The 24,734-nt window shown below is 49.7% G+C and overlaps 2 protein-coding genes across 8 annotated transcripts in view; one reads left to right on the top strand and one right to left on the bottom strand.

Moving 5' to 3' along the window:
* ABHD2 (abhydrolase domain containing 2, acylglycerol lipase) overlaps positions 1-19,048 on the bottom strand; it is an 88,971-nt gene extending 69,923 nt beyond the window's left edge. Inside the window, exons 1-3 of one of the 3 annotated variants that reach the window (XM_068120054.2) lie at positions 18,930-19,048; positions 10,216-10,423; positions 4,061-4,236 (exon numbers count right to left, since the gene is read on the bottom strand). In XM_068120054.2, coding sequence (XP_067976155.2) covers positions 4,061-4,236; positions 10,216-10,418 — 379 coding nt within the window. In that variant the 5' untranslated portion in view covers positions 10,419-10,423; positions 18,930-19,048. Of the gene's footprint in view, positions 1-4,060; positions 4,237-5,703; positions 5,757-9,764; positions 9,903-10,215; positions 10,424-18,929 lie in introns of those variants that run through there. The other 2 variants (XM_068120055.2, XM_078779859.1) reach the window with 2 other exon arrangements.
* A 4,649-nt stretch (positions 19,049-23,697) lies between these two features.
* The window catches only part of EDIL3 (EGF like and discoidin domains 3), a 55,819-nt gene continuing 54,782 nt past the window's right edge, over positions 23,698-24,734 (top strand). For all 5 annotated transcript variants that reach the window (XM_078779857.1, XM_078779858.1, XM_078779855.1 and 2 more), the window contains exon 1: positions 23,698-23,886. The gene's annotated coding sequence lies outside the window, so the exon portion shown is untranslated. The remainder of the gene's footprint in view (positions 23,887-24,734) is intronic.

Below are 24,734 nucleotides of genomic sequence, written 5' to 3'. Positions count from 1 at the left end.
TGCGTCTTATGTGCTGTAAATAAACGTGACTGCTGTCTTTTTGCTTATGTGTGTAAATAGTAAATAAATTTAGAAGTATTTCCAAACCTTTCTTTGCCTTCGTCTTCCTCTTTGCATTCGTCGTTTTAGTCTTTTCCCTCATTGAGCAGCCGCGGTGCGATCCGGCCAACGTTTGGGTGGAATCGGGTTCTAATCGGGGAATAACTGTTCGGTCGCGGTAATACCAACCGCTCGGTAAAATAACATCTTTAACCGCGTCCGCAACAATATATATATATATATATATATATATATATATATATATATATATATATAGACACACAGTCACATGAAAAAGTACGTACACCCCATGTAAAGTTTTGACTTTTTCAACATATTTCAACATTCAGCTATTTGATCTTCATTTCAACAATATTGATAGATAAAGGTGATATAATATAACAAATATCATGAAACATTTACATTTTGTAGTGCATCGTATAATTTAAATAAACATAAATGCAAATTTCGCCTGTGGAAAAAGTAAGCAAACCCCTACATTTATCACTATTTCAAATACCTAAAATTAGAATCAGGTGCACCAGCTCAGGTGCAAATGATGAGAACATTGTTGGAGAGGATCTTGGAGGAACCTGTCTAATTTAAAAATCAGACATTTAGTTTGGTTTGCTCTTTGTTGTTGAAGTGTGTGGCGTCACCATGCCTACATCAAAAGGGCTTCTGAGGCCTTCAGAAAGAAGGTTATAGATGCCTACGAGTCTGGGAAGGGATTTAAAAAGATCTCCATACAATTTGAAATCAATCATTCGACTGTCCACAAGATCATCTACAAGTGGAGAAGATTCCAAACAACTGCCCACTTGCTCAGGCCAGGCCGCCCCAACACATTCAGTCCGAGAGCAGACCGCAAAATGCTGAAAGAAGTCTCTAAGAACCCCAGAATGTCATCACGGGACCAACAGGTAGCTCTTGCCACTGTTGATGTCAAAGTGCACGAGTCTACCATTAGAAAGAGGCTGCACAAATTTGATCCACATGGGAGGTGTGCCAGGAGGAAACCTTTGCTGTCCAGAAAGAACATCAGGGCAAGACTAAAGTTTGCCAATGAACACCTTGGCAAAGACCAGCACTTCTGGAACAATGTGCTCTGGACAGATGAGTCAAAGGTAGAGCTATTTGGCCACAGTACCAGAAGACATGTTTGGCGAAAACCAAAGACAGCATTTGACCACAAGAACCTGATACCAACTGTAAAGCATGGTGGTGGAAATATTATGGTTTGGGGCAGCTTTGCTGCATCAGGGCCTGGGCAGCTCACCATCATAGAATCCACTATGAATTCTTCATTGTACCAGAGGGTGCTTGAGGATAATGTGAGGCCATCTGTCGGAAAGTTGAAGCTCAACCGAAGGTGGACCTTGCAACATGACATTGACCCTAAACATACCAGTAAATCCACCAAGGAATGGCTGAAAAGAAAGAAATGGAGGGTTCTGGAATGGCCAAGTCAAGCCCGGATCTAAATCCCATCGAGATGTTGTGGGGGGATTTGAAACGAGCTGTGCATGCAAGAAACCCCTCAAACATCGCACAGCTGAAAGAATTCTGCATGGAGGAGTGGGCAAAAATTTCTCCCAGTCAATTTCAGAGACTGGTAGACAGTTATAAGAAACGCCCACTTGAGGTTGTTTATGCCAAAGGGGGCAATACCACCTATTAGAGCCAAGGGTGTACTTACCTTTTCCACATGCGAAATTTGCATTTATGTTTATTTAAATTATACAATAGACTTAAATATCGTGAAACATTTACATTTTGGTTATATTATATCACCTTTATCTATCAATATTGTTGAAATGAAGATCAAATAGCTGTATGTTGAAATATGTTGAAAAGGTCAAAACTTTACATGGGGTGTACTTACTTTTTCACATGACTGTATGTGTGCATATATACAGTGGAACCTTGACTTACGAGTGCCCCAACTTACGAGTTTTTCGAGATACGAGCCGTCGCTCGGGCGGTTTATTGCTTTGAGATGCGAGCCGAGATCTGAGTTACGAGCTTTCGCCACCCGGTCACGTGGTTATCTTGCCGTGCAAGTACAGTATCTCTGACGTATAGCGCTGCATTTTTGTTTTCGCATGTTGGTTATTTTGAGTTTACGCCGCCAGGTGGGTTCTGGTCACGTGGTTATCTTGCCGTGCAAGTACAGTATCTCTGTCGTATAGCGCTGCATTTTTGTTTTCGCATGTTGGTTATTTTGAGTTTACGCCGCCAGGTGGGTTCCGGTCACGTGGTTATCTTGCCGTGCAAGTACAGTATCTCTGTCGTATAGCGCTGCATTTTTGTTTTCGCATGTTGGTTATTTTGAGTTTACGCCGCCAGGTGGGTTCTGGTCACGTGGTTATCTTGCCGTGCAAGTACAGTATCTCTGCCGTCAACTTGTTCAGAGTGCCGGCGATAGCTCGCCTTCTCTTTGTGGAAAACACGGTACTGAGAAGAAGAAGAGGATGATGTGCTTGGATATAAAACACGCAATCGTCGAAAAACATGAGCGAGGTGTCGAGGAGGACGTATATAACGGCAGAGGAGAAGAGCATGCCAGGCCACAACTTGTGGATATAAAACACGCAATCGTCGTGTTTTATATAAAACTTGTGCTTGGATATAAAACACGCAATCGTCGAAAAACATGAGCGAGGTGCCGAGGAGGACGTATATAACGGCAGAGGAGAAGAGCATGCCAGGCCACAACTTGTTCAGAGTGCCGGCGATAGCTCGCCTTCTCTTTGTGGAAAACACGGTGAGATCCTTAACATCCAACAACTAATGGGACGCAAACGGGGCGCCCAGTTTAGCGGTACACACATTGATGAATCACCCTGCCTGTGATTCACCCATGACAGGTTATAGCTGGGTCGGGATTCAAACCCAGGCTGGACAGTTTAGACTTTAGAGTCAAGTGTGCGTACCTCCAGTCCAGGCCATCCTGCCAACTTGTATGCTGCATACAGGTGAAATATAAAGCGCGAGATATTTTTATATATACTGTATATTTAAAAAAAAATTGGTGTGGTTTTTGGCGGGCTGGAACGGATTAATAGCATTTCAATGCATTTTAATGGGGAAATTTGATTTGAGAAACGAGCAATTTGAGTTACAAGCTCGGTCACAGAACGAATTAAACTCGTAAGTCAAGGTTCCACTGTATATATATATATATATATATATATATATATATATATATATATATATATATATATATATATATATATATATATATATATATATATATATATATATATATATATATATATATATATATATATAAATGTCCTGTGGTATATAATCAGGTAGGTATGAGTAGGTAATCAGGCCAGTACGCCAGCGGAATAATCATCACCATGAGGTTAAATAGGATATGCAAGTTAAGCTGTTCGGATGAGTATTAGGCTCTGCTATGATAATGCAAGGCACTTATATTTCACTCAGGGTTGATTTTGTTCAAACTTTTAATGCAATTTTAGAGGATGAAATACCCCCGAGCACAGGTTTAGTGGAGTGTACCCTGGGAAGGCAAAGGGTAAACACCTTGTGTAACCAACCCTTGCCATGAGGCTGCTTTGGCAGCACTGAGTCTTGACTTAGTAATTCGATCTCCATACCAAGCAATTCACTGCTAAAAAATAAAATAACCACAGCATAGTTCATATTTATAGTGCAAGTCGTCTGAGCATGTATTCACGGTGTATATGCTTTGTATTATACCACAACAGCACCCACAGATCCAAAAGCAGGGAGTTGTCGTGCAACCCCGAATTTCGTTTATTGTCATGCAACTCGTGCCCGGATGAGAGCGTTGTCGAGAGCATCCACTTGTTCAATAGAAGGCAACGTGAGAATTGCTACCGTGTAGTATGAACATGACATCCTTTCTGGTATTGAATACATCTTAGTTCCCAGCGAAACGCTTGGCTCAAATAATGGCAAAAATGTCACTTTGGCAAAATTGGAAACACAAACACACGAACATGCACCAAAAACACCAGGTTCATACCTCCTGTGGCATGCGATGAGAATGGTTCAAAGAGATCGAAGGTCGCCGTAGAGCCATCAGCCATGACAAACGACATACGGCAACCACAAGGCATCGGGGAGCTGACCCTTCCCAGCTTTCCGTACACAATTGTCTGCATATGTCCGCTCTTACCCCAGAGTAGTGGAGGAATGTATCTGAAACACACAAATAAATCCCCTTTGTTGTCCATGCTGAAAGCAATGGCACCCACAAACTCTCAAAAAATAAATAAATAAATGGCGCCTTTCAATATGGCAGCATTCCTACTCATGGAAGGTTTACTGTGAAAATACACTTACTATTAAACACTAAAATGCACACATCCTTTAAAGGTGAATCAATAAAAGGTGTACCATTCTAGTACAACAACAAATCAAAATTCATTGACGTTCTCCAATCAAAGATTGGCCATATGCACAACTCATCAGACTTCATTTTATGGAATAAAAATAAACGGTTTCGAGTTCAATTCTTTGCTTTTCAGCGTCCGAGTCCTTTCTTCAAAATGCCACCTTCCTGGAAACCCGCTAGCTAACCGGTTGCAAGAAAAGCTGCGAATAAAAGTCAACAGTGGAACTGGTTTTGTTTAGATAATCACTCCAATAAAACATGCCATTATATTAATATTTAGCAAAGTGACTCATACCAAGGGCTGATGCATTGTCTCGTGTACTTCCATGTATCCACAAAAGATACACCCGTGATGGATTTAAGAGTGGCTTTTAAGAGTTAACCATTACAACGATGTTGCCTTGATTTCTGGGTAATTTCCCCTTGTCAACACAAGGATCCCAGACTTTAACCCTCATATGTTTTACACTTTCCCCTTTTGAGATTTACCTTGTCCTACACAGTTGATTTAGCTAAATAAACACTCAAGTAAAATAAAAAACAAAGTAATCACAATTATTGATTAAAGGCCCATACTCTTTACAGAGTTTCAGGACATATCGTATTAAGTCGAGAAACGTTTCAACTGTGGATCAAATCCTGGATGGGTCGCCACTCCGTCAGAGGATACTCGAATGAAAGAGGTAGGAATTCGGAATTTGTGCAGGGTGTCGGCGATAACTCGCCTCCTTTTTGTGAAATATCCCATGGGATACTTAATGTCCACAACAACCAGTGCCGACAGGCATGTCTTCCGACCTAATATTCATCCAATAGAGGGTGCAAGCATTGATGTCTCGCACTGCATTTGAAACACCAGGGTGGCAGTTTATAGGTGGGTCGGAATTATAACCTAGGCTAGGCAAGCTCAGAGGCGAGTATGCAAGCTATCCTGCCAGCCCCGGTACAAAATAAAGTGGGAGATGATTGCGACAAATAGCATAATTAATTTGATATCCAACACCATAAAAGTGGTATAATTGTCTCAATTTCAGGATTTCTTAACAGACTCGGCGGTGTAATGGTTAGTGGTGGTGTATTAAATAGTTAGAGAGTACGCTCTGAGTCTGGGAGATCGGTGGTTTGAACCCTGGCTGAGTCATGCCAAAGACTTTTTAAATGTTACGTGCTGCTTCCTTGCTTAGCACTTGGCATTCTAAAAGGATAGAGCACGGACAAACAACCATAGGTCTTTCTGCAAGAATCTTCAGGATTGAAGAAGGCAGACTCACCAGAAGAAGAAGAAGAAGAAGAGCACACATGGCAAATTGTAACAAAAAGGAAACTGTGGGAGGACAAAAAAATGAAGAGAAAGTAAATAGCTTTCAAAGCTTTGCCAGAACTGGAGATAAAACGCAGGGGAAAAAAACAAACAAACAAATTTTGATGAGAGCTTAAGTTGGCATGTGATCCCGACAGCCATAATATGAAGATGCTTCTAGATTATTTTATTTTTTTGTATATATGATCGAGGCTCACAGAAAGGACAGAGCAGAATGGAAAGGAACAAAATGGACATGGGGAAACACCAACAGCAGAGCAGAAGTGAGAGTGAGATCAATGGGAGGGGAGGACACATGGGGGTGAAAAAGCTGCACACAAGCAGAATGAAACACAGGAGGAGGAAGGGGTGGGAAGTGTGGATGAAACAAAAAAGGAACAAACAAAAAGAGGTGTGGGAGTAGGGGTGGGGAAGGTGGGAAATACCGATAACTTGGAAAGGTGAAGTATATCAAAGTATTTTTACGGCGTAGCCCATCGGGCAGAGCCTTCTAGAACAGTTTGTCCGTCAGTATGTATGTATGTCTGTCCCCTCAAACGTATAACAATCAGAGCTGAGGATCTGGTCACATGACAGGATGATGCGATTATGTCTGATGTCATTACGGCGTATGCAGCTGCCTCTCAAAACTCCGCCATTTTTATTTATATGCCATCCATGCCGAACATATCGTCGAACCTGTCATATATCACAATCACCATGCTCTACCTTCACGTTTTTCATTCAGTGTGCAACAAACAAACCGATTTTTTAAATGACCATCAAATATCGAAAGCATCGGTGTTACGTCTCTTCAAACAATACCAACAATACGGTACGTATAGGCCTTAGGCGTTATAACTCATCTTTGAACCGCTTCAGACAAATTAAGCCCAGGTTTCTTAATACAGTAGTGTATCGTTTCAGTAGTATCGTTTTCGTAATAATAATAATATTATAGTAAATGTAACCATAATACTTTAATCCCAATGTCGTGAATGGAAAGTTAATGGATTGAAGCGGTGTATGGTTCATGATCAGTGACGAGCGTTGTTCGGCACAAATATTAATAACCGAGGAAGTAAGGAATTCACCTCGGTTTTTTGATAGTCATATCACTTTCGAAATAATGATAACTTAACGTTAATATTATAGTAAATCTAATCATAACACTAATCCCTTCGTAGTGACTGCAAACATATTGGAAGTTAAAATATATCATGTTCTACATATTAAAGTAGCGGCAGTTTTGTGTCCGTTACGTCATTACGTCAATGATGTCATTACGACTGCTGAATGCACCGACCGACATTTTAATTTATAAGAACACCCACTTACTACGGGAGTGGCAGGAAGGGCCATTCATCTTTGGGGTATATAGATTACAGTCGATCTATGGTCGGGTCTCAAGAACATTGGATGTGTGTTCATTTACCAAGTTTCTTGTGGAGATCGCCATTTGGTTGAAGCATTCGAGAAAGCACTCCATTCAAAACCATCAAGGAACGGCTGGCTTGGCAAGCGCTAGCTAGCTGCTTGGTGAATGAGCACACCTCCAACCCTTGTGGGGTGTATAGATTACAGTAGATCTATGGTCGGGTCTCAAGAACATTGGGTGTCTGTTCATTTACCAAGTTTCTTGTGGAGAGATCGCCATTTGGTTTAAGCATTCGAGCAAGCACTCCATTCAAAACCATTAAGGAACGGCTGGCTTGGCAAGCGCTAGCTAGCTGCTTCGTGAATGAGCACACCTCCAACCCTTGTGGGGTGTATAGATTACAGTAGATCTTCCCTCAGTTTTGAAAGTAAAAATTACCTCATGGATGTCGAGATTCCTCCATATTTCTTTGTTTAATGTTATAAACAGCATTAATGACGGTTTGAAAAGCTAATATGTGTTTGTGGTTTATAATATTTTACAAGCCCAGCTAAGCCGCTGTTAGACTTTTGGTCTTGTTTTTGTAGGTGAGGTATATTGAAGAAGTGCAGTTAATCCAACAATTTTCATGTTATTGCCAATTTTGTTCTTATAAATAGAACTGTTTTTGCACTTGCGTCACAATCATGTACTCTGTACAAACAAACAAAATAATGTTCACGGCAGTGATTTTTTTTAGAGTAGGTAGAGCGGAGCTACTGCAGAAGGTTATGTTTTGATCGCTGTGTATTTATTTGTACTAGGGCATTGCCCGTATATCTATATCTAAAATTATATCCCCCCCCTCTATTTACATGAAATGGTTTGGTCCAAAGCGAACGGCTTGCGAGTACGGTGACAATCCCCCCCCTCTATTTACATGCAATGGTTTGGTCCAAAGCGAACGGCTTGCGAGTACGGTGACAATCCCCCCCCTCTATTTACATGAAATGGTTTGGTCCAAAGCGAACGGCTTCCGGAGTTTGGTAAAGAAATCGCCATCGCGTGCACAAACGCGCAGGAAAGCGAATGAAACGCAAATTCGTTTTTATTAGTTTTAAAACATAGTTTAACGCCAACATAGTTTGCAAACGTGAAATAAATGAATACGCTCTCAAATGTGCCATCCGAGGCAGAGTGTGTCCGCCACGTTCGGCACACGCGATAGTTCGCTGCTCTCTGATTGGTTGAATCGTTTTTTGGACATAGCTCGGTAAGTAATTGTCCGATTAATATGAAACCTTGAAAAGGCACATCCTCGGGTCCCCAGCAATATACCTGGCAAGTTAAAAGTATATCGGACCCGTGGTTGTCGAGAAACAGCGGTCACAGACAAACGTACAGACGTACAAACGTACAGAGATTACTGGAATTATAGATAGATGTCTGTGTGTGTGTGTGTATGTTATTCGCATAACTCAAAAAGTATTCAACCGATTCGCATGAAATTTGGTGGGATGATAGGTTATTATCCGGGAACCATTTGATTAGATTTTGGAATCGATCGGGTCAAAGGTCAAGGTCAAGGTCATGAAAAGGTCAAAATCGTCTTTTTACCATAGCGCGGTCAATTTGTGTCCAATTTGTATGAAACTAATGCCAAAATGCTTTGCTACACAGATCTTGTAGTCTTTTATTTTGGCAACAAAAGTAGCTGCGGCGAAGGTATGCGCTCTACCGAGTTACAAAATCGTAATAATGTTCACGGCAGTGATTTTTTTTAGAAGTTTAGAAGAGCATTTAGGTAGAGCGCATACCTTCGCCGCAGCTACTGTTCTGTACTTGGCATGGGAGTGTAGGGAACAGAACAACAAAAATACGATTTTGACCTTTTCGTGACCTTGACCTTGACCTTTGACCCGATTGCTCCCAAAATCTAATCAAATGTGTCCCGTATAATAACCAATCATCCCACCAAATTTCATGCAATTCGGTTGAATACTTTTTGAGTTATGCGAATAACATACACACACACACACACACAGACATACAAATAAATACACAGCGATCAAAACATAACCTTCCGCTTTTGCGAAGGTAATAATGTTCACGGCAGTGATTTTTTTTAGAAGTGGATTTTTGAGTGGTGTTAGTCGAGGTAACATGTTGAGCCATATTAGCTTTGGTTTTACTTGACAAGCCGCCAACAAAACAAGCCATGACAACATTCTTAACGCTACAGCTGTGGAATACAACCACAACCAAATCGCCAAAAGCCAAATAAGGAAATTAAGATGCAGTACTTCAAGTAAATGGAAAACGGAAGTCATGTGCGCTTAACACAATGTTGCATTTTGGTGCCACATATGGAATCTTAACCATTTAAAGCCAACTGAACCAAAGTGTTATAATTCCACAGCAGGAATCCTTCTGGTGCAGAGGTAAAAATGGTGGAAAAGCAATTCCCCAGCACTCTTTTAAGGAATATGTGCCTTGTAGAGACGGTGGAGACGCCGCTTCCTCATAACGACAATAGAAGAGTTGCTTGGCAACAATATTTACCGACTGACTTTCAGGCAACACCGTATGAAACACGGTGCCAAAAGCAGTACGAGTAAAAGGCACAAGCCAAATGGAAAAGTCAGGCAGCATAGCCCAGAGTTACGCACACTCGCCTCTGAGACGTCTCGCAGGGTTCGAATCCCGACTCAGCTATTAACTGTCACCCTGGTGTTTTGCAGGCAGGGAGAGGCATCAATGTGAGTGCCGTTTCTTCGATGGACAGTGAACAGGGTGTCCCGTCTCCCAGCATTAGTTGGTGGACGTTAAATATACCAAGGTGTCCTGTGAAGAGTAGGTGAGCTATTACCGGTACACTGACCAAATTCCAAATGATTTCTCTAATGTACAGGGGCCACTGCGTCAATGAGGCAACCAGCCGCCACAGGCTGCATACGAAATTAATGAACAAATATACAAGCCAAGCACACAGTTCAAATGAGAACGTTATACTGTATTTGTGGAATAATAACAATTTAAATAATCAAAATAACCAATCTGAATGTCACCACCAGAAATAATTAATGATATAATGTCCAATGCCAAATGTGTTCTTTGCATGCCTACTCTGTGCTGAGAAGAGGGCAGAACTTAAGGAGGTGTTGGGACAGTGGTGAGTTGAGAAAGGTGAGGTTTGGGGAGGTCGTGGCACTGTTGAGGTTGAGACAGCGGACGAGGAGGTAGAGGATAGTGGTGACGATGGCAAGTTTTAAGCCATCCACCAGTGCCAGTAGCTCCAACATGGGATCAATTGCATCAGTTATAAACATGGCAGCTGGAGAGACAGAAACATTCTCAAAACTGCAGCCATGTAGCAATATTTAAAAACAACAACAAAGAAAACAGGAAGTCACAGCTTGACCAAAGACATACAATCATGAAAGGGGGAAAATGCCGAATAAAATACAGACAAGGAGAGACGACGACAAGGCAGACAGACAGGCAGGCGACACGGCACACAGACAGGCAGGCGACACGGCACACAGACAGGCAGGCGACACGGCACACAGACAGGCAGGCGACACGGCACACAGACAGGCAGGCGACACGGCACACAGACAGGCAGGCGACACGGCACACAGACAGGCAGGCGACACGGCACACAGACAGGCAGGCGACACGGCACACAGACAGGCAGGGGACACGGCACGGCACACAGACAGGCAGGCAGGCGACACGGCACACAGAGGTCAGAGGGTGAAACGGCACACAGACAGGCAGGCGACAGGGCACACAGAAGGTCAGAGGGCGAAACGGCACACAGGCAGGCAGGCGACACGGCACACAGACAGGAAGGCGACACGGCACACAGACGGGCAGGCGACACGGCACACAGACAGGCAGGCGACACGGCACACAGAAGGTCAGAGGCCGACACGGCACACAGAAGGTCAGAGGCCGACACGGCACACAGAAGGTCAGAGGCCGACACGGCACACAGAAGGTCAGAGGCCGACACGGCACACAGAAGGTCAGAGGCCGACACGGCACACAGAAGGTCAGAGGCCGACAGGGCACACAGAAGGTCAGAGGCCGACACGGCACACAGAAGGTCAGAGGGCGACAGGGCAAACAGAAGGTCAGAGGGCGACACGGCACACAGAAGGTCAGAGGGCGACACGGCACACAGGTCAGAGGGCGCCACGACACACAGAAGGTCAGAGGGCGACACGGCACACAGAAGGTCAGAGGGCGACACGGCACACAGAAGGTCAGAGGGCGACACGGCACACAGGTCAGAGGGCGACACGGCACATAGAAGGTCAGAGGGCGACACGGCACATAGGTCAGAGGGCGACATGGCACACTGGTCAGAGGGTGACACGGCACACAGGTCAGAGGGTGACACGGCACACAGGTCAGAGGGCGACACGGCACACAGGTCAGAGGGCGACATGGCACACAGGTCAGAGGGCGACACGGCACACAGGTCAGAGGGCGACACGGCACACAGGTCAGAGGGCGACACGGCACACAGGTCAGAGGGCGACACGGCACACAGAAGGTCAGAGGGCGACACGGCACACAGGTCAGAGGGCGACACGGCACACAGGTCAGAGGCCGACACGGCACACAGGTCAGAGGCCGACACGGCACACAGGTCAGATGCCGACACGGCACACAGAAGGTCAGAGGGCGACACGGCACACAGAAGGTCAGAGGGCGACACGGCACACAGAAGGTCAGAGGGCGACACGGCACATAGGTCAGAGGGCGACACGGCACACAGAAGGTCAGAGGGCGACACGGCACACAAAAGGTCATCGGGCGACACGGCACACAGGTCAGAGGGCGACACGGCACACAGATCAGAGGGCGACACGGCACACAGAAGGTCAGAGGGCGACACGGCACACAGGTCAGAGGGCGACACGGCACACAGAAGGTCACCGGCGACACGGCACACAGACAAGCAGGCGACACGGCACAGACAGGCAGGCGACACGGCACAGACAGGCAGGCGACACGGCACACAGACAGGCAGGCGACACGGCACACAGACAGGAATGCGACACGGCACACAGACAGGCAGGCGACACGGCACACAGACAGGCAGGCGACACGGCACACAGACAGGCAGGCGACACGGCACACAGGTCAGAGGGCGACACGGCACACAGGTCAGAGGGCGACACGGCACACAGAAGGTCAGAGGGCGACACGGCACACAGAAGGTCAGAGGGCGACACGGCACACAAAAGGTCATCGGGCGACACGGCACACAGGTCAGAGGGCGACACGGCACACAGATCAGAGGGCGACACGGCACACAGAAGGTCAGAGGGCGACATGGCACACCGGTCAGAGGGCGACACGGCACACAGGTCAGAGGGCGACACGGCACACAGAAGGTCAGAGGGCGACACGGCACACAGAAGGTCAGAGGGCGACACGGCACAGGTCAGAGGGCGACACGGCACACAGAAGGTCAGAGGCCGACACGGCACACAGAAGGTCAGAGGACGACACGGCACACAGAAGGTCAGAGGACGACACGGCACACAGAAGGTCAGAGGACGACACGGCACACAGAAGGTCAGAGGACGACACGGCACACAGAAGGTCAGAGGGCGACACGGCACACAGAAGGTCAGAGGCCGACACGGCACACAGAAGGTCAGAGGCCGACACGGCACACAGGTCAGAGGCCGACACGGCACACAGAAGGTCAGAGGCCGACACGGCACACAGGTCAGAGGCCGACACGGCACACAGAAGGTCAGAGGCCGACAGGGCACACAGAAGGTCAGAGGCTGACACGGCACACAGAAGGTCAGAGGGCGACAGGGAAAACAGAAGGACAGAGGGCGACACGGCACACAGGTCAGAGGGCGACACGGCACACAGGTCAGAGGGCGACACGGCACACAGAAGGTCAGAGGGCGACACGGCACACAGAAGGTCAGAGGGCGACACGACACACAGGTCAGAGGGCGACACGGCACACAGAAGGTCAGAGGGCGACACGGCACACAGGTCAGAGGGTGACACGGCACACAGAAAGTCAGAGGGCGACACGGCACACAGGTCAGAGGGCGACAAGGCACACAGGTCAGAGGGCGACAAGGCACACAGGTCAGAGGGCGACACGGCACACAGGTCAGAGGGTGACACGGCACACAGGTCAGAGGGCGACACGGCACACAGGTCAGAGGGTGACACGGCACACAGGTCAGAGGGTGACACGGCACACAGGTCAGAGGGCGACACGGCACACAGGTCAGAGGGCGACACGGCACACAGGTCAGAGGGCGACACGGCACACAGGTCAGAGGGCGACACGGCACACAGGTCAGAGGGCGACACGGCACACAGGTCAGAGGGCGACACGGCACACAGGTCAGAGGGCGACACGGCACACAGGTCAGAGGGCGACACGGCACACAGGTCAGAGGGCGACACGGCACACAGGTCAGGGGCCGACACGGCACACAGGTCAGGGGCCGACACGGCACACAGAAGGTCAGAGGGCGACACGGCACACAGGTCAGAGGGCGACACGGCACACAGGTCAGAGGGCGACACGGCACATAGGTCAGAGGGCGACACGGCACACAGGTCAGAGGGCGACACGGCACACAGAAGGTCATTGGGCGACACGGCACACAGGTCAGAGGGCGACACGGCACACAGAAGGTCACTGGGCGACACGGCACACAGAAGGTCACCGGGCGACACGGCACACAGAAGGTCACCGGGCGACACGGCACAGACAGGCAGGCGACACGGCACACAGACAGGCAGGCGACACGGCACACAGACAGGAATGCGACACGGCACACAGACAGGAATGCGACACGGCACACAGACAGGCAGGCGACACGGCACACAGACAGGCAGGCGACACGGCACACAGACAGGCAGGCGACACGGCACACAGACAGGCAGGCGACACGGCACACAGACAGGCAGGTGACACGGCACACAGGTCAGAGGGCGACACGGCACACAGGTCAGAGGGCGACACGGCACACAGAAGGTCAGAGGGCGACACGGCACACAGAAGGTCAGAGGGCGACACGGCACACAGAAGGTCAGAGGGCGACACGGCACACAGAAGGTCAGAGGGCGACACGGCACACAGAAGGTCAGAGGGCGACACGGCACACAGAAGGTCAGAGGGCGACACGGCACACAGGTCAGAGGGCGACACGGCACACAGAAGGTCAGAGGGCGACACGGCACACAGAAGGTCAGAGGGCGACACGGCACACAGAAGGTCATCGGGCGACACGGCACACAGGAGGTCATCGGGCGACACTGCACACAGGTGGTCATCGGGCGACACGGCACACAGACAAGCAGGCGACACGGCACACAGACAAGCAGGCGACACGGCACACAGACAGGCGGGCGACACGGCACACAGACAGGCGGGCGACAGGGCACACAGAAGGTCAGAGGGCGACACGGCACACAGAAGGTCAGAGGGTGACACGGCACACAGGTCAGAGGGCGACATGGCACACAGGTCAGAGGGCGACAGGGCACACAGAAGGTCAGAGGGCGACATGGCACACAGAAGGTCAGAGGGCGACACGGCACACAGAAGGTCAGAGGGCGACACGGCACACAGAAGGTCAGAGGGCGACACGGCACACAGAAGGTCAGAGGGCGACACGGCACACAGGTCAGAGGGCGACACGGCACACAGGTCAGAGGGCGACACGGCACACAGAAGGTCAGAGTGCGACACGGCACACAGAAGGTCAGAGTGCGACACGGCACACAGAAGGTCAGAGGGCGACACGGCACACAGAAGGTCAGAGGGCGACACGGCACACAGAAGGTCAGAGGGCGACACGGCACACAGAAGGTCAGAGGGCGACACGGCACACAGAAGGTCAGAGGGCGACACGGCACACAGGTCAGAGGGCGACACGGCACACAGGTCAGAGGGCGACACGGCACACAGAAGGTCAGAGGGCGACACGGCACACAGAAGGTCAGAGGGCGACACGGCACACAGAAGGTCAGAGGGCGACACGGCACACAGAAGGTCAGAGGGCGACACGGCACACAGAAGGTCAGAGGGCGACACGGCACACAGAAGGTCAGAGGGCGACACGGCACACAGAAGGTCAGAGGGCGACACGGCACACAGACGGGCAGAGGGCGACACGGCACACAGACGGGCAGAGGGCGACACGGCACACAGACGGGCAGAGGGCGACACGGCACACAGACGGGCAGAGGGCGACACGGCACACAGACGGGCAGAGGGCGACACGGCACACAGACGGGCAGAGGGCGACACGGCACACAGACGGGCAGAGGGCGACACGGCACACAGACGGGCAGAGGGCGACACGGCACACAGACGGGCAGAGGGCGACACGGCACACAGACGGGCAGAGGGCGACACGGCACACAGACGGGCAGAGGGCGACACGGCACACAGACGGGCAGAGGGCGACACGGCACACAGACGGGCAGAGGGCGACACGGCACACAGACGGGCAGAGGGCGACACGGCACACAGAAGGTCAGAGGGCGACACGGCACACAGGTCAGAGGGTGACACGGCACACAGAAAGTCAGAGGGCGACACGGCACACAGGTCAGAGGGCGACAAGGCACACAGGTCAGAGGGCGACAAGGCACACAGGTCAGAGGGCGACACGGCACACAGGTCAGAGGGTGACACGGCACACAGGTCAGAGGGCGACACGGCACACAGGTCAGAGGGTGACACGGCACACAGGTCAGAGGGCGACACGGCACACAGGTCAGAGGGCGACACGGCACACAGGTCAGAGGGCGACACGGCACACAGGTCAGAGGGCGACACGGCACACAGGTCAGAGGGCGACACGGCACACAGGTCAGAGGGCGACACGGCACACAGGTCAGAGGGCGACACGGCACACAGGTCAGAGGGCGACACGGCACACAGGTCAGAGGGCGACACGGCACACAGGTCAGAGGGCGACACGGCACACAGGTCAGGGGCCGACACGGCACACAGGTCAGGGGCCGACACGGCACACAGAAGGTCAGAGGGCGACACGGCACACAGGTCAGAGGGCGACACGGCACACAGGTCAGAGGGCGACACGGCACATAGGTCAGAGGGCGACACGGCACACAGGTCAGAGGGCGACACGGCACACAGAAGGTCATTGGGCGACACGGCACACAGGTCAGAGGGCGACACGGCACACAGAAGGTCACTGGGCGACACGGCACACAGAAGGTCACCGGGCGACACGGCACACAGAAGGTCACCGGGCGACACGGCACAGACAGGCAGGCGACACGGCACACAGACAGGCAGGCGACACGGCACACAGACAGGAATGCGACACGGCACACAGACAGGAATGCGACACGGCACACAGACAGGCAGGCGACACGGCACACAGACAGGCAGGCGACACGGCACACAGACAGGCAGGCGACACGGCACACAGACAGGCAGGCGACACGGCACACAGACAGGTAGGCGACACGGCACACAGGTCAGAGGGCGACACGGCACACAGGTCAGAGGGCGACACGGCACACAGGTCAGAGGGCGACACGGCACACAGAAGGTCAGAGGGCGACACGGCACACAGAAGGTCAGAGGGCGACACGGCACACAGAAGGTCAGAGGGCGACACGGCACACAGAAGGTCAGAGGGCGACACGGCACACAGGTCAGAGGGCGACACGGCACACAGAAGGTCAGAGGGCGACACGGCACACAGAAGGTCAGAGGGCGACACGGCACACAGAAGGTCATCGGGCGACACGGCACACAGGAGGTCATCGGGCGACACGGCACACAGGTGGTCATCGGGCGACACGGCACACAGACAAGCAGGCGACACGGCACACAGACAAGCAGGCGACACGGCACACAGACAGGCGGGCGACACGGCACACAGACAGGCGGGCGACAGGGCACACAGAAGGTCAGAGGGCGACACGACACACAGGTCAGAGGGCGACACGGCACACAGAAGGTCAGAGGGTGACACGGCACACAGGTCAGAGGGCGACATAGCACACAGGTCAGAGGGCGACAGGGCACACAGAAGGTCAGAGGGCGACATGGCACACAGAAGGTCAGAGGGCGACACGGCACACAGAAGGTCAGAGGGCGACACGGCACACAGAAGGTCAGAGGGCGACACGGCACACAGGTCAGAGGGCGACACGGCACACAGGTCAGAGGGCGACACGGCACACAGAAGGTCAGAGTGCGACACGGCACACAGAAGGTCAGAGTGCGACACGGCACACAGGTCAGAGTGCGACACGGCACACAGAAGGTCAGAGTGCGACACGGCACACAGACGGGCAGAGGGCGACACGGCACACAGACGGGCAGAGGGCGACACGGCACACAGACGGGCAGAGGGCGACACGGCACACAGAAGGTCAGAGGGCGACACGGCACACAGAAGGTCAGAGGGCGACACGGGACACAGAAGGTCAGAGGGCGACACGGCACACAGACGGGCAGAGGGCGACACGGCACACAGACGGGCAGAGGGCGACACGGCACACAGACGGGCAGAGGGCGACACGGCACACAGACGGGCAGAGGGCGACACGGCACACAGACGGGCAGAGGGCGACACGGCACACAGACGGGCAGAGGGCGACACGGCACACAGACGGGCAGAGGGCGACACGGCACACAGACGGGCAGAGGGCGACACGGCACACAGACGGGCAGAGGGCGACACGGCACACAGACGGGCAGAGGGCGACACGGCACACAGACGGGCAGAGGGCGACACGGCACACAGACGGGCAGAGGGCGACACGGCACACAGACGGGCAGAGGGCGACACGGCACACAGACGGGCAGAGGGCGACACGGCACACAGACGGGCAGAGGGCGACACGGCACACAGACGGGCAGAGGGCGACACGGCACACAGACGGGCAGAGGGCGACACGGCACACAGACGGGCAGAGGGCGACACGGCACACAGACGGGCAGAGGGCGACACGGCACACAGACGGGCAGAGGGCGACACGGCACACAGACGGGCAGAGGGCGACACGGCACACAGACGGGCAGAGGGCGACACGGCACACAGACGGGCAGAGGGCGACACGGCACACAGACGGGCAGAGGGCGACACGGCACACAGACGGGCAGAGGGCGACACGGCACACAGACGGGCAGAGGGCGACACGGCACACAGACGGGCAGAGGGCGACACGGCACACAGACGGGCAGAGGGCGACACGGCACACAGACGGGCAGAGGGCGACACGGCACACAGACGGGCAGAGGGCGACACGGCACACAGACGGGCAGAGGGCGACACGGCACACAGACGGGCAGAGGGCGACACGGCACACAGACGGGCAGAGGGCGACACGGCACACAGACGGGCAGAGGGCGACACGGCACACAGACGGGCAGAGGGCGACACGGCACACAGACGGGCAGAGGGCGACACGGCACACAGACGGGCAGAGGGCGACACGGCACACAGACGGGCAGAGGGCGACACGGCACACAGACGGGCAGACACAGACACGGCACACAGACGGGCAGACACAGACACGGCACACAGACGGGCAGACACAGACACAGCACACAGACGGGCAGACACAGACACAGCACACAGACGACACACCACACATACGGGCAAAGATGTAAACACAAAACAGAGAGCGCCAGAAACTAGAATTAGAAAGACAATACTGAATACACCATGTACAAAAACAGCATCTGCAGTATGTATAGAAATTGTGCAACGGCCAAGTTGATCAGAAAAACAACAAATTCAACGAGATGTAGAAGTGAATCACGGAACTAGAGAACTCACCGCACACCGGTTATGTCCGTACATGTGACGTGCTCGCCAAAGATCAATGGCTTCGGCATCTGCCCGCATGTCCCAGCTCCTCGCCCTTCCTGTTGACCCCACCTCCGAGCTTACCATATACATAACTTTCAAAAAGTCTAACTGCCCCGAGAGCGTCAATCCTTCATGGCCACACCGCGCAATGCCGTCATTTGGCGCTTTCAGGGCGAAATGTCTTTCCAAAAGTTAATTTCTCTGCTGGCGTTCCCTTCCTGGAGCGGAAGGGGAGGCCTTTGTGTCGTGTTTTAACAACGAAGCGGTGTTTTCCGAGATTCGATTTTGATTTGAGAATTCTGAGTAAACCTTATTCCTGGTACATTGTGAGCAGGAAGCCCTACACTGTTTATTATTTAGCACTTTTTAAATAAAGAGGACTCGCCGAACTATCCGTCCCATTTCTTGTATCCACTTGTTGGCTTTAACTTTAAGCACCTGCGCAACCTTTAGGACTTCACTGAAAGTTTTAACCAGCGATGTATGAACTACTATTCAAATTGTTTGACTGCTTCCATAACTACTTCAACTACACATTATATGAGGCAAAATACGTGGTTGGATTGCATGTCATCCTCCATATTGGCGTTGACGGTCATTTTCAAGGTCACAAAGGTCAAAATTCTGACTCAGATTGGTAGATTGGCATCGACTTCACATTCCAGAAAATGGCATGGATGCATGAAGTATGGGATTTATATGAGGGCATGTACAGAGACCTGGTGGCTCGTTTTCCTGAGATATAGGTCAAGGAGAGAACTGGGTTGATGGATTATATAATGAAGTCTCGCACTTGGTTGTACCCAAGGCCATTTAATTATGGCCTCTGAAAAAACACCCTTCTTAATGTACAATGAGTGAACAGAGGAAGAGGCCAATTGGCTTTATGAACCCCATTCATCGCCTCAGTTCATTACCCCCACACACGTGAAGCGAAATTGAGCGGGGTTTAGCAATTGCTTCACTTTGTCTGTCTGTCTACAAACGTCGGTTCATGATCGAGGAGTAACTTCATTCTGAATGTTACATTTTGTTCGCAAAATGGAGCATGAATCGGAAAACAAAGCTGTAGTTTAGCTGTACTTTGGCTGTGAATTCGTCCCAAAATTGCATGTCAGAGAGGAGCAAGATAATTTGTTTACTCTGTCTGCCTGTCTGGTAGTTAAACAAAATTAAAAACTTACTGTTTTTAGGGTTTTTAAGGACGTCATAAAGGACACAAACAACAGGCACAAAGGACTTATGTAACGTATGGGATTTATATGAGGGCAGAATATGGGATGGTGGTGTAAAAGGTGGTGTAAAAGACGCTGCGTCAACGGTGGTAAACTTCTGGAATTTTTTTTCTATAACCTTTAAAATATCAATTTTATTCCAATTGAATTATACTAGGACGTGCCCGTACGTGGGTGCCCGTTCGGAAAAACATTCCAAACCGCGTGGCAGTAACGACCACAGAACCCCCCCCTCTATTTACATGAAATGGTTTGGTCCATTCGCAAAGCCAAAGCGAACGACCACAGAACCCCCCCCCCCCCCCTCTATTTACATGAATGGTTTGGTCCATTCGCAAAGCCAAAGCGAACGGCGAACGGCTAAATCGCCATAGCTCGGTAACTACTTGTCCGATTAATATGAAACCTTGAAAAGGCACATCCTCGGGTCCCCAGCAATATACCTGGCAAGTTTAAAGTATATCGGACCCGTGGTTGTCGAGAAACAGCGGTCACAGACAAACACACACACACACAGACACACACACACACACACACACACACACAGAGATTACTGGAATTATAGATAGATACTCGAACACTGAACCACCTTTCGAGGCCATTTTCCCCCACAGAGCAGGGGTTGGCCTTTTTCGGGCTCGGACTCAGCCTGTCATCCTTCCGAGCTTGGCAAATTGAGTACCAGTTCACTGGTAATTCCCTGTGTGTCGCAAGAGGCGACTAACAGGGTTGGCAGCGGGAAGAGCATCCGGCCATAAAACATCGCTTCAAAAAGGGGACCACGGTGCCCAAAAAGGCCAACCCCTGCTCTGCAGGGAAAAATGGGGGAAATGGCTTCGAATGGTGGTTTAGTGGTATACAAAACGAAAACTGTTCAGCCTGGTGGACGTATGCGCTCTACCGGGTGCTGTTCTAGTTTGACTTGTCTTAGCGGAGTTGCTCAAACCTTTGTTCAGTAAGGGATGGTCTTAGTTGAGCTTTTTCTGTGAAAGAAGGAAGGTGTCCAGGCCCTTCCCATGGTCTTGTTGAGTTTTGTTATCCAGTCCTTCTTGATCGGGTCAACGTTAGATTTACCAGCTTTCTCTCTATCTGTATGTTCCAGCATTTGTTTTATATTTTCATTGTCAGCAATTTGACGACAGAGCCAGTTTCTTCAGAAACAGCGAATGAGGTATGATGATTACTGGGTGTGGTAAGGGAAACTATTTTGATGATTGTTAGTGTAAGGAGGAATTTAATTTGTCATAAATGTGGTGGTTCTCACAGTGCTGCCTTTCTTGGATGTCCTGCGAATGTGAGAATCAAGCAAGTTCCTTCTGATAGCCTCTGGGGGTTAGCTATGCTATTACTCTTAAGCACCCTTGGATGCAGAATGTGTAGTAGTTCCTTATGCTTGAGATAGTCGAGTTTAAATTTTAACTTCTACTAAATTGACTGATTCTAATTCTTAATTGGACATCTGAGTAGCCATGGACGGTGTGCTGTGTAGATATTTTTGGGTGTTTCAGATGCCAAACTTATTTGATTTATCATTAAAGTCATTAATTGTTGGACTCGGGCAACAGCTGTTTCTTAATATTTTTGGAGTCATTCATTCTGCAATTCATGCATTTCGTATGCAGCCTCCGGTTGCTAGTTGCATCATTGCTGGGAACACAGCCGTGCTGCTGATGGCACGTCCTCTGTAGGTCAGGATGGGAATTTGTAATTTGTTCAGAGTGCTCGCGATAGCTCAGGTACTTTTTGCGAAGGACACAGTGGGATCTCTAATGTCCATCAACTAATGCCAGCAGACAGGACGCCCAGGTCAATGCCCATTTGAGGAACGGCACAAAGATTGATGCCTCACCCTGCTTGTGAGACACCAGGATGACAGTCTATAGCTGGGCCGGGATTCGAACCCAAGCTAGATTGCTCAGAGGTGAGTGCGTGTACCTCGAGGCCATCCTACCTGTCCGAACAAAGTCATTAGTACTTCGTGGAAGAACAACACAATCCCCCTGGAGTTGGATTGTGCCTCTGATGTTGGTGGCAAATCTCCCCCTCCAAGGTAGTTGCATGTCCAAAGAAAGAAAATATGTACTTGATGCATCTTCAAACATATCGTGACTCATCTCATTATGCTTCCTCACTCGTGCTATCCTATAGGGAATGCTATCATTTACATAGGAGTGGATGTACTAATGCTGTAATATTTAGTCTTTTTGCTCATGGTAATGATCTTTAAAATGATGTAAACATCACTGGATATTCATCCCATATTCTGTGTTCAGGAAACATTTTTGACTCATCATCTGAAGTCTAATATCCATGCCATTTTGCGTGTAAGTGGGGACCTTAATGTTTGATGGAAGATATTGCTTAAAAAAAAAAAACATGGCCTCTTTACCATAACTGGAGTATCCTCAATGCGTGGAACCTGCGGCCTTTCAGGTGGAAATTCCTGATGCCTGGATTACTCGAGTCAATATTTATAATAAAGGTGTACCAGTGTACCTATTGACAATGATTTATATATCATCCTTTTTTCATAATCTCCTGTGCTTTGTGACAACCACGACGAGGGATGTGAGCATTGAATATACATTTTCAATGTTCACATCCCCCTTTGTGGTGGCCATTCCCATGGTATTATTGTTATCTATCTATAATTCCAGTAATCTCTGTGTGTATGTATGTATGTATGTATGTATGTATGTATGTATGTATGTATGTATGTATGTCTGTGACCGCTGTTTCTCGACAACCACGGGTCCGATATACTTTAAACTTGCCAGGTATATTGCTGGGGACCCGAGGATGTGCCTTTTCAAGGTTTCATATTAATCGGAGAAGTAGTTACCGAGCTATGTCCAAAAAACGATTCAACCAATCAGAGAGCAGCGAGCTATCACGTGTGCCGAACGTGGCGAACAGACTCTGCCTCGGACGGCACATTTGAGAGCGTATTCATTTATTTCACGTTGGCAAACTATGTTGCCGTTAAACTATGTTGTAAAACTAATTAAAACTAATTTGCGACATATTAATCGGAGAAGTAGTTACCGAGCTATGTCCAAAAAACGATTCAACCAATCAGAGAGCAGCGAGCTATCACGTGTGCCGAACGTGGCGAACAGACTCTGCCTCGGACGGCACATTTGAGAGCGTATTCATTTATTTCACGTTGGCAAACTATGTTGCCGTTAAACTATGTTTTAAAACTAATTACGTGCACGCTATGGCGATTTCTTTACCAAACTCCGCAAGCCGTTCGCTTTGGACCAAACCATTTCATGTAAATAGAGGGGGGGGGGGATTGTCACCGTACTCGCAAGCCGTTCGCTTTGGACCAAACCATTTCATGTAAATAGAGTGGGGGGATTGTCACCGTACTCGCAAGCCGTTCGCTTTGGACCAAACCATTTCATGTAAATAGAGGGGGGGGATATAATTTTAGATATATATATAGTACGGGCATGCCCTAGTACTCATAAATAATGGTTCAGGTACTTTGAACATTGAAGTTACAGTTGAATCTACGACGGCACTCACCTGTTATTTGAGTCAGCTAGCTGCTTGCTAGATGCTCTTGGGCAGTTGTCGATCAGTCATAATGCAGTGATCACCGTCTTGTTTTGACCTTCCTGGATGGACCTGCTTGTGGACTTCCTCATTTCCTGAAGACAGGCAAACCAATTTTGCAAAAGGTGGATTGGAATTACTTTTGGGCACTTACTTTTTTTCACTTTACCAACCTCCCTGTGGAGGTTGCTGTTAATATATTTTGTCTTAAATTTATTTAATTATTACCTCCGCCACCGAAGGTGTGCAGAGGTTATGTTTTCACCCCTGTCTGTCTGTCTCTTTAGCTGTCTGCTTGTCTGTATGTCTGTCTGTTTCCCTGCCTGTCTGTCTGTCTGTTTGTGAACAGGATATCTCAAAACCTTGTGGACGGATTCGGACGAAACTTCGTAGATAGGTTGGGTATGTGACAAGGACAAAATTGTTGGATTTTGGTGAAGATCCGGATCCGGATCTGGATCTGAGAATTTTCTAAGTGATTCTTCACCATTGAGAGATAGGGCCAAAAACGATATATAGTACGATATGTCAAAAAATTGTGGATGGATTTGGTCAAAATCTGGTGGACAGGTTGGGTGTGTAACAAGGACGAATCAATTTGATTTTGGTGAAGATCTGAATACGCATCTGGATATGAGACTTTAAAAAAAAATTCAGAGATTCTTCACCATTGAGAGAGAGGGCCAAAAACGATATGTAGCACAATGTCTCAAAAGTTGCGGACGACTTATAACAAAACTAGGTGGACGAGTTGGGTATGTGACAAGACGAGAACAAGCAGTTAGATTTTGGTTCAGGTCCGCATCCAGATCGGGCCCATCAGTGAGATACAAAACATAACTTGTTCATCCTGGCGAAGGTATGCTCTTTGTCGAGTGCAGTTCTAGTTCAGTCTGCAGCTTTGCTTCCTTTACTCACATTTGTTATCAATCAGAAATTCATTGGTAGAATTAGGGTTACCATATTGCTATTG

This window comes from Myxine glutinosa, chromosome 6 (genome assembly GCF_964187855.1).
Source record: "Myxine glutinosa chromosome 6, kmMyxGlut1.1, whole genome shotgun sequence".
NCBI classification, from domain to species: domain Eukaryota; kingdom Metazoa; phylum Chordata; class Myxini; order Myxiniformes; family Myxinidae; genus Myxine; species Myxine glutinosa.
Note: the sequence above shows the minus strand (reverse complement) of the source record. Positions and strands in the feature narration are given on the sequence as shown.